At 41.0% G+C, this 19,465-nt stretch overlaps 1 protein-coding gene across 1 annotated transcript in view; it reads right to left on the reverse strand.

The window, feature by feature from the left end:
• mdga2a (MAM domain containing glycosylphosphatidylinositol anchor 2a) overlaps positions 1-19,465 on the reverse strand; it is a 212,315-nt gene that overhangs the window by 46,548 nt on the left and 146,302 nt on the right. Inside the window, exons 9-10 of the mRNA XM_014210233.3 lie at positions 18,466-18,735; positions 3,631-3,779 (exon numbers count right to left, since the gene is read on the reverse strand). Coding sequence (XP_014065708.3) covers positions 3,631-3,779; positions 18,466-18,735 — 419 coding nt within the window. The remainder of the gene's footprint in view (positions 1-3,630; positions 3,780-18,465; positions 18,736-19,465) is intronic.

A 19,465-nucleotide genomic window follows, 5' to 3' on the forward strand; every position in this document is an offset into this window, starting at 1 on the left:
AGCGGTTTGTGACACGGATATTGTACGAGTACTTCCAACTCTAACAGGGGGAGTGAATGTTGTAAAGGGAAGTGTGAATTAGTTGTCACACATGGCCTTGTTAACATGCTAGATGAATTGCAGGTACTTAACGAGAGAACGACCACCTCGACTATTATACTTAGCAAGACGTCACGATGTGTGAAGTCGAGGCGAAGTCCGCTGAGCTGTCAAGAGTTTAATACGCTGTTAGCAGCCATGTGTCAAATATCAGCCTGGGTGAGATTCTGAGAATGGGGTGTTGGGAAGGAGAGAAATAAGGAGAGAGAGAGAGAGAGAGAGAGAGAGAGAGAGAGAGAGAGAGAGAGAGAGAGAGAGAGAGAGAGAGACAGTTGGAAACAGAGAGACATAGGGAGAGAGAGAAATAGGGAGAGAGAGAGAGAGAGAGGGAGAGAGATAAATAGGGAGAGAGAGAAATAGGGAGAGAGAAATAGGGAGAGAGAGTTGGAAAGAGAGAGAAATAGGGAGAGAGAGAGAGGAGGAGAGAGAGAGAGATAGGTAGGGAGAGAGAGAGATAGAAGAGAAGTCACCATTGATGAAATTAAGCAGATAAACAGTATGGGGGCACGGGAATCAGAGGCGTATACGGGGTGCACGATTAGATAAGGGCGTCCTGCTTGGTTGCCCGATCGGAAACAGCCAACATCAGGACACCGCGGGGGCTCCCATCCTATCATCAGCAGGAGTGAGGGGCGGAACGAGGCTACACCTCTGGGCCCCCTAACTAAAAGAGAGGGAGCATGGAGAGAGAGCGTGACGGAGGATGTTATCCCCCTACCTCCCTCCTCACCGTCCCTCCCTCCCTTTCTTCCTCAGAATGACTGAACGGGATGCTACTTCCTACTTGCTGTAACACTGGGGCCATATAATTGCAACCCTTCTAGGTAGCCTGGGATGATCCCCGAACCCCCAAATGGCTTGACCCATCTGGTATCTGATCAGCTTCTGTTATCAACGATGAGAACGGAAGATTGCGATACATAGGCTTACTTAGCCCAGTCTCTGCTAACGCCAAATCCCCCCCAGCTGAAGTGACTCTGTTATCGCTCAGCTAATAACTAGAAGAATGAATCAGCATGTCCTTGGACCACTGCGAATAATAATGGCAGCGTCTCATCATCGAGGTAGCTATACTGTATGATTTCCTCACTATGCAAAGCGTCTTGTGTCTGTGATGCCAAAGCTATGATGTTGGAATGGTGGAAGTGATTAAAAAGTGAAAGGAGAGTTTCATTATTCATCAAAACAACGCTATTAAACGACACACAATACAGACAGAATAATAGCAGACTGATTCTGCTCAAACAATAGGACTTGTTATCTGTCATTTTCGCAAATGATTGGATTTACACACACACACACACACACATACACACACACACACACACACACACACACACACACACACACACACACACACACACACACACACACACACACACACACACACACACACACACACACACACACACACACACACACTACACCCACCACCCACTAGGAAAGTGAACTTAACTCTGCAGCCAGTCCAGTCTGCCCTTAGGAGGGTTAAGTTAAACCCCATGCAGGCTGGTGTCCTGGAAATGTCATGCGTGAGCCACTGAACAGAAAAGAGAGAGAGAGCTATAGCAGAGAGAGCGAGAGAGGTAGAGAGGAATCGGAGAGAGAGCAAGCAATAGTAGAGAGAGAGAGATAATGAGGGGTCAGAGAGAGGAGAGAGAAAGAGAAAGAGAGAGAGAGAAGAGAGAGGAGAGAGAGAGAGAGAAAAAAAGAGAGTGAGGGAGCAGAGGGGAGGAGTGACCAGCCAGGCAGAAAGGAGGAGAGGAGGGGAGGAGTGAGGGGAACAGCAGGTACCAAATCCAGGCAGAGAGGAAAGAGCAGTGACCAGCCATGCCTCCATGATGGATGGGCCTCATCCAGGAAACCACTGTACTGAACATGGCAAAGAAAAGCACAATAAAAGCTGTAGATAATGTGCTACCATCGCAAAAGACAGCCGGTTAGAGAGCGTTACCCATTAAACAAGAAAGGGACTGACAGAGACCGTGACAACCGGGCACCTGCAATGTGATGAGTCTGAAAGAGTCCATCACGGCTCGTCCTCTTTTTACCCAGCAGCCACCTCTCCTCCCCCACTGACAGATGCTGGCTGTGTGGTTTTCAGACGCGTCTCACGCACATGTAATCACGGCCCACACAGCTAACCTCTGTTCCAGCGAATTCCATCACTGGTTCCTCACTGAACACCTTATCTTATTTGGGCAGCTCTTCCCCTCTGGGTGAAGTTGTTAATTAGTTTCTTGCCCTCACTCCTTTCCTGTTCTTTCTTCCCCCCTCCCATCCTCCTCCTCTCCTTCACCTCCTGCTCTTAGCCAGGTGTCTGCTATGTTGCTGACTCTTATATAGCAACGGCTGTCAAGTCCCTTTCCCTATGCAGATCTAGCAAGAAGAAGGAACTGAGAAACAATAGCTAGCTGCTTTGTCACAATGCCTTGTGGCGAATGAACACAAGTGGTTCATTCAGAACGGAGCTGATACAGATACGGACGCACCACCTCCCAGGTGAAAAGACACCCGGCTCGAGTGTTTTAAAAACAGTCCTGCGAGTCTGAAAGAATCTGTGCAGCCAGTGAAAATGTGCTTCACTGTGCTGAAAATATCGCTGAGCGTGTCGTGTGAGAGAAAGTCGACCCCAATATGTGGAACCACTGGGCAGAACACCTGACGTGTACACAGAACCTAAATAAATAAATCAAATAAAAAGTCTAAATGTCCTCAGTGCCCTGCAGTGATGACTAACAGCATGCAAGACTGGGAAGTTTGTTTCGAAATAAATAAGGAAAAATAAACAAATATAAAAATAGAATGGGACAAATTAGTTTCATGTTTTTATTTGACTTAGTGTTGACTTTGAGCGCCGGTGGGTGGCGACCAGGCAATGACAAACCTGACGGGGAATAAATCACGCCGTGTGATGCCATTAGATGTGGCTGAGGACTCTGTCATTCCAGCTGTGCGCTGACAGTGCTGAAGGTGAGGGAGAAGGAATGGTGAACGGAGAAGACGGGATTGACAAGCGGAATGCCATCCCTAACCGGAACACCACACACAAGGAGGAGGGTGGGGGTTGATTTAAAGAAATGAAATGCTTTCTGCTAGTTTCCTCTGGTCGTCTATGAAGGGGGAGGGGGGGGTGACCCCCAACAGCAGAATGCCACACACAGTCAGAAAGGACAAATTCTAATGTCTTCGCATGTACATCATGCACAGGCTTTAGCATAGACCTATGTTAGGTCTCAGGATCATATTTCTGCAATGACTACAGTATCTTCTTGGTGTTTAGCTCTTTCTGCAAAAAAATTGAAATACTGCAAAATAAGGATATTTTCTGCAATGAATACTGTCAAAGTCACTACTTGGCTAGAATGACAAAACCTGATTCACTCTCATGGGTGACAACAGAATGAGGAAGTACTGTGTGCTACAGATAATTGCTCTCGCCTTTGAGACAAAAGTAGACCTTAAAAAGGTGAAACTGACAAAACCTAGAGCATGAAAAGTCAAGGTGAAGGTCTAACTGTCCCCGCTCACCTGTTTGATCCCCAGTCGGTAGGCCACGATGCGGTCCACAGACAGCGGGTTCTGCTGGGTCCACTGTAGCTTGAAGCCGTAGACCCTGGGCCGGTTCTGCCACAATGCACTGTACGTGTCATAGTAGAACTCTGGGGCATAGGCCCTCCCTGTAACAAAGAAAATAAAAGCAGACTGGTTTTAGCATGGGCTGTGTGTGTGGGTGCTTCTATTTGTCCTATTGCAGACCTACTCAGTGTACGTCGAGTATACTAAACGGTAAAGGACACCTTCCTAATATTGAGTTGCACCACCCCCATATGCCCTCAGAACAGCCTCAATTTGTTGGTGCACCGTACTCTTCTACAGCTAAACATGTCTTCTTGTGGATATATATATGGAGAGCACTGTCGCTGTAGCATTGAAGCTTTACTTTTCCAAATGCTGCCCACAAATAGAACATGCAGAAAGAAAGCCAGGGGTTCAAAGAATGCACCGACACAAAACTACGCAGTAAAGAAGAAGATGGCTAAAAGCTGACAAGCCATGGAAAACAGCTTAGCGAAAAACACCTGTCTGGTTCTTGAAAACCTAACTTGTTACTAGAGAAGCAGGAAGAGGTGCACAGGAGCTTAAGAGTGTGACTATTAACACACAGGGTAATGGATTAGTCCAAAGCAGACGTTAATGTGACATTGAAGAGCTGTCTATCTATCACATATATTGATGTTACAGTGAGTCGTGATACAACAAAATATCAGCGTCTCACATTCTAGCTTTGTGAGTTAGATGAATCATTCTAGCTATGTGAGTTAGATGAATCATTCTAGCTATGTGAGATAGATTAATCATTCTAGCAATATGAGTTAGATTTATCATTCTAGCTTTGTGAGTTAGATGAATCATTCTACCTATGTGAGTTAGATGAATCATTCTAGCTATGTGAGTTAGATGAATCATTCTAGCAATGTGAGTTAGATGAATCATTCTAGCAATGTGAGTTAGATGAATCATTCTAGCTTTGTGAGTTAGATGAATAATTCTAGCTATGTGAGTTAGATTAATCATTCTAGCTATGTGAGTTAGATGAATCATTCTAGCTATGTGAGTTAGATGAATCACTCTAGCTATATAAGTTAGATGATACATTCTAGCTTTATGAGTTAGATGAATCATTCTAGCTATGTGAGTTAGATTAATCATTCTAGCTATGTGAGTTAGATTTATCATTCTAGCTATGTGAGTTAGATGAATCATTCTAGCAACGTGAGTTAGATGAATCACTCTAGCTATGTGAGTTAGATGAATCACTCTAGCTATGTGAGTTAGATGAATCATTCTAGCTATGTGAGTTAGATGAATCATTCTAGCTATGTGAGTTAAATGAATCATTCTAGCTATGTGAGCTAGATTAATCAAATCAAATCAAATTGTATTTGTCACATGCGCCAAATACAACAGGTGTAGACCTTAAAGTGAAATGCTTACTTAGAAGCCCCTAACCAACAATGCAGTTTAAAAAAATACAGATAAGACTAAGAAATAAAAGTAACAAGTAATTAAAGAGCAGCAGTAAAATAACAATATATACAGGGGGTGTCGGTACAGGGTCAATGTGCGAGGGCAGCGGTTAGTTGAGGTAATATGTACATGTAGGTAGAGTTAATAAAGTGACTATGCATAGATGATAACAACAGAGAGTAGCAGCGGTGTAAATGGGGGGGGGGGGGGCAATGCAAATAGTCTGGGTAGCCATTTGAATCCTTCTAGCTATGTGAGTTAGATGAATCATTCTACTGTAGCTATGTGAGTTAGCTGAATCATTCTAGCTATGTGAGTTAGATGAATCATTCTACTGTAGCTATGTGAGTTAGATGAATCATTCTAGCTATGTGAGTTAGATGAATCATTCTACTGTAGCTTGTGAGTTAGATGAATCATTCTAGCTATGTGAGTTAGATGAATCCTTTTACTGTAGCTATGTGAGTTAGATGAATCATTCTAGCTATGTGAGTTAGAGGAATCCTTCTACTGTAGCAATGTGAGTTAGATGAATCATTATAGCTATGTGAGTTAGATGAATCCTTCTACTGTAGCTATGTGAGTTAGATGAATCCTTCTACTGTAGCTATGTGAGTTAGATGAATCATTCTAGCTATGTGAATTAGATGAATCATTCTAGCTATGCGAGTTAGATTAATCATTCTAGCTATGTGAGTTAGATGAATCATTCTAGCTATGCGAGTTAGATTAATCATTCTAGCTATGTGAGTTAGATGAATCATTCTAGCTATGTGAGTTAGATGAATCATTCTAGCTATGTGAGTTAGATGAATCCGTTTCATATCTTGACATGAATGTGACATTAGAGCTGACAAGGTAAAAATCTGTGGTTCTGCCCCTGAACAAGGCAGTTAATCCACTGTTCCTAGGCTGTCATTGTAAATAAGAATGTGTTCTTAACTGACTTGTCTAGTTAAATAGAAAAACAGTGAGTCATGATACAACACAATTCTTTTTTTTTTTTACTAAAAACAAATATTTGATCTCGTTTGATGCCAGCTAGATCAATATAATTCCAAACTTTTTGTGATTGAAAGAAAACAAAGTTACCTAAAATCATTCATCTCCCATCTATAATTTACAATGAAAACATGGATGTGTTGTTTGTAGACAGAATATATAGTCTATAAGTAAGAATGTAATACTCACTGTATACATGGATGCGTTGTCTGAAGTCACAACATAGTCTATGGATGCCTTTATAACAGTCGCACGATGATGACCACAAAGTCATTGAGATCAATGGGAGTATGACTTCAGAGAAGAGAAGCACTTGAAAGCATATTGGCTATTTCTTTCTTTCTTTCTTTCTTTCTTTCTTTCTTTCTTTCTTTCTTTCTTTCTTTCTTTCTTTCTTTCTTTCTTTCTTTCTTTCTTTCTTTTGTATTTAAAAAAAATGTATTTAACCTTTATTTAACTAGGCAAGTCAGTTAAGAACAAATTCTTATTTACAAAGACGGCCTACCAAAAGGCAAAAGGCCTCCTGCGGGGACGTGGGCAGGGATTAAAAATACAAATAAATGAAATAAAAATATAGGACAAAACAGACATCACGACAAGAGAGACAACAGAACACTACATAAAGAGAGACCTAAGACAACAAGATATCATGGCACCAACACATGACAACACAGCAAGGTAGCAACACAACATGACAACAACAACATGGTAGCAACACAACATGGTAGCAGCACAAAACATTATTGGGCACAGTCAACAGCACAAAGGGCAAGAAGGTAGAAACAACAATACATCACACAAAGCAGCCACAACTGTCAGTAAGAGTGTCCATTATTGAGTCTATGAATTAAGAGATTTGAGATAAAACTGTCCAGTTTTATAAACTACAAGATTAGACTCAGCAGGGACTGGACCCGGGAGTGACCTCTCCTATCTGACCCCTCCCATCTGACCCCTACTTTAGCCACACAGTCGAAAGGTCACCAGGTGGTGGGTAACTTACACACTCCAGTCTAATCTTACCTGTCCACACACACACACACACACACACACACACACACACACACACACACACACACACACACACACACACACACACACACACACACACACACACACACACACACACACACACACACACACTCCAGTCTAATCTTACCTGTCCACACACACACACACACACACACACACACACACACACACACACACACACACACACACACACACACACACACACACACACACACACACACACACACACACACACACACACACACAGTACCTGTCCAAACAGAGGTACTACACACACTCCAGTCTAATCTTACCTGTCCATACACACACATAGTACATGTCCAGAGGTACTACACACACTCCAGTCTAATCTTACCTGTCCACACACACACACACACACACACACACACACACACACACACACACACACACACACACACACACACACACACACACACACACACACACACACACACACACACACACACACACACACACACACACAGTACCTGTCCAAACAGAGGTACTACACACACTCTGAACTCTACATGCTTATCCAGTGGCTGTCACAAAATAACTTCACGTATGGTAAAACAGACGATATCTGATATCTTTACATTTTAGTCATTTAGCAGACACTCTTATCCAGAGCCTATTAGGTAAGGCTGATATGAGGGATGGGAACCATAGTTTAAGTAAGGCTTTGGTCTTTGGTACCTGGGACGTGAAGCCACATTTTTCCGTGGGTGGAGAGCTGAGCTGCTGCTACAGCAGAGTCCAGCCTCACAGTTAAACCCTGTCATCAATATTTCACAACCAACTCCTCACAAATGTAAAGCAGTCATCTTGTCAAGCATTCATTACCAGCCACTACCGCAGCAATATTACTGCTATGCTAGAGATTCATTACCAGCCACTACCGCAGCAATGTTACTGCTATGCTACAGATTCATTACCAGCCACTACCGCAGCAATGTTACTGCTATGCTACAGATTCATTACCAGCCACTACCGCAGCAATGTTACTGCTATGCTAGAGATTCATTACCAGTACACTACCGCAGCAATGTTACTGCTATGCTAGAGATTCATTACCAGCCACTACCGCAGCAATGTTACTGCTATGCTAGAGATTCATTACCAGCCACTACCGCAGCAATGTTACTGCTATGCTAGAGATTCATTACCAGTACACTACCGTAGCAATGTTACTGCTATGCTAGAGATTCATTACCAGTACACTACCGCAGCAATGTTACTGCTATGCTAGAGATTCATTACCAGCCACTACCGTAGCAATGTTACTGCTATGCTAGAGATTCATTACCAGTACACTACCGCAGCAATGTTACTGCTATGCTAGAGATTCATTACCAGTACACTACCGCAGCAATGTTACTGCTATGCTAGAGATTCATTACCAGCCACTACCGCAGCAATGTTACTGCTATGCTAGAGATTCATTACCAGTACACTACCGCAGCAATGTTACTGCTATGCTAGAGATCCATTACCAGCCACTACCGCAGCAATGTTACTGCTATGCTAGATATTCATTACCAGCACACTACCGTAGCAATGTTACTGCTATGCTAGAGATTCATTACCAGCCACTACCGCAGCAATGTTACTGCTATGCTAGAGATTCATTACCAGCCACTACCGCAGCAATGTTACTGCTATGCTAGAGATTCATTACCAGTACACTACCGCAGCAATGTTACTGCTATGCTAGAGATTCATTACCAGTACACTACCGCAGCAATGTTACTGCTATGCTAGAGATTCATTACCAGCCACTACCGCAGCAATGTTACTGCTATGCTAGAGATTCATTACCAGTACACTACCGCAGCAATGTTACTGCTATGCTAGAGATCCATTACCAGCCACTACCGCAGCAATGTTACTGCTATGCTAGATATTCATTACCAGCACACTACCGTAGCAATGTTACTGCTATGCTAGAGATTCATTACCAGCCACTACCGCAGCAATGTTACTGCTATGCTAGAGATTCATTACCAGCCACTACCGCAGCAATGTTACTGCTATGCTAGAGATCCATTACCAGCCACTACCGCAGCAATGTTACTGCTATGCTAGAGATTCATTACCAGTACACTACCGTAGCAATGTTACTGCTATGCTAGAGATTCATTACCAGCCACTACCGCAGCAATGTTACTGCTATGCTAGATATTCATTACCAGCACACTACCGTAGCAATGTTACTGCTATGCTAGATATTCATTACCAGTACACTACCGTAGCAATGTTACTGCTATGCTAGAGATTCATTACCAGCCACTACCGCAGCAATGTTACTGCTATGCTAGAGATTCATTACCAGCCACTACCGCAGCAATGTTACTGCTATGCCACAGATTCTGCTATCATGCAATCAGAAGGCACCCAGAACTTGTGCACATTGTAACGTCTGTCACGAGACACACACACACACTCACACATGCTAGCAGATACCAATAGACTTGCATTCATTGCGCTAACGCTAGTTAGAATTGGCTCGCGAAACTACCTCTAACTTCCTTCATACTGATCACAGAGACATAAAAATAGTACCCACAAGTTCATGTGATATTGGGGAAGTAGGTAAAGGGACCTCATTGCCACAATCCTGAAGTATCCCTTTGTGGTTTGTCAACAACTTGCTTTCATGTGACTGAACTCCTCAAAAAAAGCATTGAAATATCAAACATTAGTCCTTTATAAAAGCAGCAGGAGTTGCCCGGAGACGAACACTCTATATGAAAGATTCAAACAACTGCCAGGATCAAGAGAGACACACACTATTATCAGGTTTTCTTGCTTTCCTTAATGTTGGACAGTCAAATAGTTTCAGGAATGCCATACAGGAAGACAAGGTGACTTTCTAATATAACAAGTGGACCTGGGTTTTCGTGTTCCCTAAATTGCTGACATTCTCTTTTGGGTGGAGGGCAAGATAGGGAGTGCAGTAATCCTCTCTCCTTGTGGCTGCTGTGCAGGACAGAAAATTGACAATGCAAATCCGAGTTGGGGCTAATATAACTGTGGAAAGACTTGAGCAGTGATACGGCTGTACTTCTTGATCTGCAGACTCTGAACACTTATCAACAGTAAACCTTTGTAGCCATTTCTCCCATCCATTGAGTGTCTAATGTTGAAAAAGCTTGAAAGCAAAAGGGCAAAATATCACAGTGACGACTTCTCCCTGCTGATTCTGCTCTATGTCGAAATATGAAGTTGTCTCCTGGGAACAATAAAGTTACTAGAATTTGAATGTAATATGACATCTCATTGAAAGATAAGTGTTTTCCTGTGTCAACACTTCTGAGGAATACAGTGTGTTTTTACATAGCAATGTGTCAACACTTCTAAGGAATACTGTGTCTTTTTACATACCACTGTGTAACATTTCTGAAGAATAGTGTTTTTTATACCACTGTGTCAACACTTCTGAGGAATACACTAATACCAAAACGCTGAAAGCTAAGAACAATAATACAAAAACACTGAGAACACTAATACCAAAACAGAGAAAACTAATACGAAAACACTGAGAGATAAGAACACTAATACCAAAACACTGAGAACACTAATACCAAAACACTGAGAACACTAATACCAAAACACTGAGAACACAAATACCAAAACATTGAGAACACAAATACCAAAACACTGAGAACACAAATACCAAAACACTGAGAACACAAATACCAAAACACTGAGAACACTAATACAAAAACACTGAGAAAACTAATACCAAAACACTGAGAACACTAATACCAAAACACTGAGAACACTAATACAAAAACACTGAGAAAACTAATACCAAAACACTGAGAACACAAATACCAAAACACTGAGAAAACAAATACCAAAACACTGAGAACACAAATACCAAAACACTGAGAACACTAATACCAAAACACTGAGAACACAAATACCAAAACACTGAGAACACAAATACCAAAACACTGAGAACACAAATACCAAAACACTGAGAACACAAATACCAAAACACTGAGAACACAAATACCAAAACACTGAGAACACTAATACCAAAACACTGAGAACACAAATACCAAAACACTGAGAACACAAATACCAAAACACTGAGAACACTAATACAAAAACACTGAGAAAACTAATACCAAAACACTGAGAACACTAATACCAAAACACTGAGAACACTAATACAAAAACACTGAGAAAACTAATACCAAAACACTGAGAACACAAATACCAAAACACTGAGAAAACAAAGACCAAAACACTGAGAACACAAATACCAAAACACTGAGAACACTAATACCAAAACACTGAGAACACAAATACCAAAACACTGAGAACACAAATACCAAAACACTGAGAACACTAATACCAAAACACTGAGAACACAAATACCAAAACACTGAGAACACAAATACCAAAACACTGAGAACACTAATACCAAAACACTGAGAACACAAATACCAAAACACTGAGAACACAAATACCAAAACACTGAGAACACTAATACCAAAACACTGAGAAAACTAATACCAAAACACTGAGAAAACTAATACCAAAACACTGAGAACACAAATACCAAAACACTGAGAACACTAATACAAAAACACTGAGAAAACTAATACCAAAACACTGAGAACACTAATACCAAAACACTGAGAACACTAATACAAAAACACTGAGAAAACTAATACCAAAACACTGAGAACACAAATACCAAAACACTGAGAAAACAAATACCAAAACACTGAGAACACAAATACCAAAACACTGAGAACACTAATACCAAAACACTGAGAACACAAATACCAAAACACTGAGAACACAAATACCAAAACACTGAGAACACTAATACCAAAACACTGAGAACACAAATACCAAAACACTGAGAACACAAATACCAAAACACTGAGAACACTAATACCAAAACACTGAGAACACAAATACCAAAACACTGAGAACACAAATACCAAAACACTGAGAACACTAATACCAAAACACTGAGAAAACTAATACCAAAACACTGACAACACTAATACCAAAACACTGAGAAAACTAATACCAAAACACTGAGAACACAAATACCAAAACACTGAGAACACTAATACCAAAACACTGAGAACACTAATACCAAAACACTGAGAACACAAATACCAAAACACTGAGAGATAAGAACACTAATAGCAAAACGCAGAGAACACTAATACCAAAACACTGAGAACACTAATACCAAAACACTGAGAACACTAATACCAAAACACTGAGAACACAAATACCAAAACCCTGAGAACACTAATACCAAAACATAAAGAGCTAAGAACACTAATACCAAAACAATGAGAACACTAATACCAAAACACTGAGAGATAAGAACACTAATACCAAAACACTGAGAGCTAAGAACACTAATACCAAAACACTGAGAACACAAAAACCAAAACCCTGAGAACACTAATACCAAAACATAAAGAGCTAAGAACACTAATACCAAAACAATGAGAACACTAATACCAAAACACTGAGAGCTAAGAACACTAATACCAAAACACTGAGAGCTAAGAACACTAATACCAAAACACTAGGAGCTAAGAACACTAATACCAAAACACTAGGAGCTAAGAACACTAACACGAAAACACTGACAACACTAATACCAAAACGCTGAGAGCTAAGAACACGAATACAACACACTGAGAGTTAAGAACACTAATACCAAAACACTGAGAACACTAATACCAAAACGCTGAGAGCTAAGAACACTAATACCAAAACGCTGAGAACACTAATACCAAAACACTGAGAGATAAGAACACTAATAGCAAAACGCAGAGAACACTAATACCAAAACACTGAGAACACTAATACCAAAACACTGAGAACACTAATACCAAAACGCTGAGAACACTAATACCAAAATGCTGAGAACACTAATACCAAAACACTGAAAACACTAATACCAAAACACTGAGAGCTAAGAACACTAAAACCAAAACGCTGAGAACACTAATACAAAAACACTGAAAGCTAAAAACACTAATACCAAAACACTGAGAGCTAAAACCACTAATACCAAAACACTGAGAGCTAAGAATACTAATACCAAAACACCGAGAACACTAATACCAAAACACAGAGAAAACTAATACCAAAACACAGAGAACACTAATACCAAAACACTGAGAGCTAAGAATACTAATACCAAAACACTGGGAGCTAAGAACACTAATACCAAAATGCTGAAAGCTAAGAACACTAATACCAAAACACTGAAAGCTAAGAACACTAATACTAAAACACTGAGAGCTAAGAACACTAATACCAAAACACTGAGAACACTAATACCAAAACACAGAGAACACTAATAGCAAAACACAGAGAACACTAATACCAAAACACTGAGAACACTAATACCAAAACACAGAGAACACTAATACCAAAACACCGAGAACACTAATACCAAAACACCGAGAAAACGAATACCAAAACACTGAGAGCTAAGAACACTAATACCAAAACACTGAGAGCTAAGAATACAAATACCAAAACACTGGGAGCTAAGAACACTAATACCAAAATGCTGAAAGCTAAGAACACTAATACCAAAACACTGAAAGCTAAGAACACTAATACTAAAACACTGAGAGCTAAGAACACTAATACCAAAACACTGAGAACACTAATACCAAAACACAGAGAACACTAATACCAAAACACAGAGAACACTAATACCAAAACACTGAGAACACTAATACCAAAACACAGAGAACACTAATACCAAAACACTGAGAGCTAAGAACACTAAAACCAAAACAATAAGAGCTAAGAACACTAATACCAAAATGCTGAAAGCTAAGAACACTAATACCAAAACACTGAAAGCTAAGAACACTAATACTAAAACACTGAGAGCTAAGAACACTAATACCAAAACACTGAGAACACTAATACCAAAACACAGAGAACACTAATACCAAAACACTGAGAGCTAAGAACACTAATACCAAAACTCTGGAAACACTAATACCAAAACACTGAGAACACTAATACCAAAACACTGAGAGCTAAGAATACTAAAACCAAAACACTAAGAGCTAAAAACACTAATACCAAAACACTGAGAACACTAATACCAAAACACAGAGAACACAAATACCAAAACGCTGAGAGCTAAGAATACTAATACCAAAAAACTGAGAACACTAATACCAAAACACAGAGAACACAAATACCAAAACGCTGAGAGCTAAGAACACTAATACCACAAAACTGAGAGCTAAGAACACTAATACCAAAACGCTGAGAGCTAAGAATACTAATACCAAAAAACTGAGAACACTAATACCAAAACACTGAGAACACTAATATCAAAACACTGAGAACAGTAATAGCAAAACGCTGAGAGCTAAGAACACTATTACCAAAACACTGAGAGCTAAGAACACTAATACCAAAACGCTGAGAGCTAAGAATTCCAATACAAAACACTGAGCGCTAAGAACACTAATACCAAAACAATGAGAACACTAATACCAAAACACTGAGAACACTAATATCAAAACACTGAGAACACTAATACCAAAACACTGAGAACACTAATAACAAAACACTGAGAGCTAAGAACACTAATACCAAAACACTGAGAACACTAATACCAAAACACTGAGCGATAAGAACACTAATACCAAAACACTAAGAACTCTAATACCAAAACACTGAGAGATAAGAACACTAATACCAAAACACTGAGAGCTAAGAACACTAATACCAAAACACTGAGAACACTAATAACAAAACACTGAGAGCTAAGAACACTAATACCAAAACACTGAGAACACTAATACCAAAACACTGAGAGCTAAAAACACTAATACCAAAACACTGAGAACTAAGAAGACTAATACCAAAACACTGAGAGCTAAGAACACTAATACCAAAACACTGAGAACAGTAATACCAAAACACTGAGAGCTAAGAACACTAATACCAAAACACTGAGAACACTAATACCAAAACACTGAGAACTAAAAACACTAATACCAAAACACTGAGAACACTAATACCAAAACACTGAGAACTAAGAACACTAATACCAAAACGCTGAGAACACTAATACCAAAACACTGAGAACTAAGAACACTAATACCAAAACGCTGAGAACACAAAAACCAAAACACTGAGAGATAAGAACACTAATACCAAAACGCTGAGAACACTAATACCAAAACACTGAGAGATAAGAACACTAATACCAAAACGCTGAGAACTAAGAACACTAATACCAAAACGCTGAGAACACTAATACCAAAACACTGACAACTAAGAACACTAATACCAAAACGCTGAGAACACTAATACCAAAACACTGAGAACTAAGAACACTAATACCAAAACGCTGAGAACACTAATACCAAAACACTGACAACTAAGAACACTAATACCAAAACGCTGAGAACACTAATACCAAAACACTGAGAACTAAGAACACTAATACCAAAACGCTGAGAACACTAATACCAAAACACTGAGAACACTAATACCAAAACACAGAACTAAGAACACTAATACCAAAACACTGAGAACACTAATACCAAAACACTGAAAACTAAGAACACTAATACCAAAACGCTGAGAACACTAATACCAAAACACTGAGAACACTAATACCAAAACACAGAACTAAGAACACTAATACCAAAATGCTGAGAACACTAATACCTAAACATTGAGAACACTAATACCAAAACACAGAACTAAGAACACTAATACCAAAACCTATTTCCACAGGTGTTAATCATTACAATGACATCTTGCATGTTCAAACATATATTCATTATTATGAATGCATCATCACCCTGTCATCTATTCAATAAATCATTGAAATTCTGTGCAAACTTCCTTGCTTATGTCTGCTGCTAGCAGTGAAAACAAGCAACAGTTTGTCGTGTCGCAGATAAGCAGCTTATTAGGTTTTTATAAATGTTTTTTTATAAGGGCTGACAAGGCCATCTCCATGGGATACATTTCATTAGAATAGACAGAGAGTGGATTCTACTTGTCTCCGGGAATTGACAATGGGGTATTGACAATGGGAGTCTCGCTGCAACAACCAACAGCAATCACAGAAAGTGAACGTGAATCGAATCAATACGTTGGGTGCATCCCAAATGGCACCCTATTCCCTATGGGCCCTGGTCAAAAGTAGTGCATTAAGTAGGGAGTAGGGTGCCTTTTGGGATGCAACTGTTGTGTCCAGGAGTAGTGAGGAAAGTGAAGGGGCAGCTCTCCATTGATGCACAATTCTCGGTTAGCCACTGCTTGTTACTATTTACAGGTCTGACAGCTACATATAGTGCATTTGGAAAGTATTTAGACCCCTTGACATTTTCCACATTTTGTTAAGTTACAGCCGTATTCTAAAATGGATTAAATACATGTTTTCCTCATCAATCTACACACAGTACCCCATAATGACAAAGCAAAAACTGGTTTTTAAAAATGCAAATTTAAAACCAGAAATACCTTATTGACATAAGTATTCAGACCCTTTGCTATGAGACTCGAAATTGAGCTCAAGTGCATCCTGTTTCCATTGATCATCCTTGAGATGTTTCTACAACTTGATGGGAGTCCACCTGTGGTAAATTCAATTGATTGGACATGATTTGGAAAGGCACACACCTGTCTATATAAGGTCCCACAGTTGACAGTGCATGTCAGAGCAAAAACCAAGCCATGAGGTCGAAGGAATTGTCCATAGAGCTCAGAGACAGGATTGTGTCAAGGTGTAACCGATGTGAAATGGCTAGTTAGTTAGCGGTGGTGCGCGCTAATAGTGTTTCAATCGGGTGACGTCACTCGCTCTGAGACCTGAAGTAGTTGTTCTCCTTGCTCGGCAAAGGCCGCGGCTTTTGTGGCGCGATGGGTAACGATGCTTCGTGGGTGACTGTTGTCTGTGTGCAGAGGGTCCCTGGTTCAAGCCCAGGTTGGGGCGAGGAGAGGGACGGAAGCTATACTGTTACAAAGGCACAGATCTCGGAAAGTGTACCAACAAATTTCTGCAGCTTTGAAGGTCCCCAAGAACACAGTGGCCTCCATCATTCTTAAATAGAAGAAGTAAGGAACCACCAAGACTCTTCCTAGAGTTGACCGCTCGGCTTAACTGAGCAATCGGGGGAAAAGAGCCTTGGTCAGGAAGGTGACCAAGAACTCGATGGTCACTCTGAAAGAGCTCCAGAGTTCCTCTATGGAGATGGGAGAACATTCCAGAAGGACAACCATCTCTGTAGCACTCCACCAATCAGGCCTTTATCATAGAATAGCCAGACAGAAACCACTCCTCAGTAAAAGGCACATAGCTAGGATTTTGCCAAAAGGCACCCAAAGGACTCTCAGACCATGAGAAACAAGATTTTCTGGTACCATCCCTACGGTGAAGCATTGTGGTGGCAGCATCATGCTCTGGGGATGTTTTTCAGCGGCAGGGACTGGGAGATTAGTCAGGATCAAGGAAAAGATAAACAGCGTAAAGTACAGAGAGATCCTTGATGAAAACCTGTTCCTGAGCGCTCAAGACCTCAGACTGGGGCGAAGGTTCACCTTCCAACAGGACAATTACCCTAAGCACATAGCGAAGACAACGTAGGAATGGCTTCAGAACAAGTCTCTGAATGTCCTTGAGTGGCCCAGCCAGAGCCCAGACTTGAACCCGATCGAACATCTCTGGAGAGTCCTGAAAATAGCTTTGCAGCAACGCTCCCCATCCAACCTGAGAGAGCTTGAGAGGATTTGCAGAGAAGAATGGGAGAAACTCCCCGAGTACAGGTGTGCCAAGCTTGTAGCGTCATACCCAAGAAGATTCAAGGCTGTAATCGCTGCCAAAGATGCTTCAGTGAAGGGTCTGAATACTTATGTAAATGTGCAATTTTAGTAAAAAAAAAGGTTTTATACATTTGCAGAAAAATCCAAAAACTGTTTTTGCTTTGTCATTATGAGGTATTGTGGTAGATTTTTTCGAATAAGGCTGTAACGTAACAAAATGTGGAAAAAGTCAAGGGGCCTGAGTACTTTCCGAATACACCGCAACCAAAAGCAGTGAATTACACACATTACAGTAAAGTGTACTAACGTCTGATTCTCTTTCGAGGTAAGACATTGGACATGTATGGAGACAATAGAGGAGAATAGGATTAGAAATTGATCAGTATCGGTCTCAATATCAACACTAGCAGACCACTTAGTATCAAACAATCTACTAAACGCAAAGCAAGTATAGAAACTGGAACGGCCAACGACGTCTGTCGTACACACCTGTGACTAAGAACCTGCAGGCACCCGCCCCGGCCTCGTTGGTCACTTCACAGGTGTACTCCCCGTAGCCCTCCCTGTTGAGGGCTCTGACGTGGTAGTCCGTCTCATCGCGCTGGTCCAACTGGCCCATGGTCAGCAGCCGGGTGCCCAGCTTCCACTCGTACTTGAGCACCTTGGACGGGTGGGCCCGCAGCATGCGGCAGTTGAGGGTGAAAGCGCGACCCAAACCCTGGCGGATCTCTGTGAACAGTGGCTCCACTGCCGGCGGATCTATGGAGAGGAAGACAGAAGGCCATAGTCAGACAGGCGGGGAGGGAGGGAGACAAAGGCTGGATCCCAAATCAATCACTATCCCTTGTACTATATCAGTCAGGAAAAGAGTAGCAATGAACCTGTCCTAAAATAACCCCAAGCTCCTATGGATACCTGATTTTGGTAGGTGCAAGCAATATGGTAATTGATTCCCCATATTGTTTACACCTATCAACTCCTCTCAGATCTACAGGAGTGCCTCGGGAGTAGGGGGGTAGGGAGTAGGGGGGTATAGAGGACTAGCAGGCGATTTGGAATTCAGCAAAACTGTCCTCCACACACAGGCAGCATCCCAAGCCTTGCTCCGTACGTCAACCCAAACATAATCCATTCCTCTGCATCCAGAAGTTCCTCACTTACAGGACTTTAAAGTTCCCTTATTTATCCAGCCTTTATATTATCTACCGCAGTAATTATCCCTAATGCACCAGTAACGAGATGCCACTAGACGTGGCTTGATCAATTATCCACTACGATTTCACTGGAAAGTAATTTAAACACAGCGTTAAAATGTTCCTGTCGCTCTTTGGTGCACACCTAGCAAACTCGGTTACGCTGCGGGAGTCAGAGTCCAGTGTGTGGGCAAAACAAGCTACAGGCTAACATGAGAAGGCTAACATGAAAAGGCTAACATGAGAACTCAGAAGTCACAAGTCTAGGATACCAGAGCTTCTTGTCTGCAGCTTAA

The sequence above is a fragment of the Salmo salar genome, chromosome 01 (assembly GCF_965601325.2).
Source record: "Salmo salar chromosome 01, fSalSal1, whole genome shotgun sequence".
Classification (NCBI taxonomy): domain Eukaryota; kingdom Metazoa; phylum Chordata; class Actinopteri; order Salmoniformes; family Salmonidae; genus Salmo; species Salmo salar.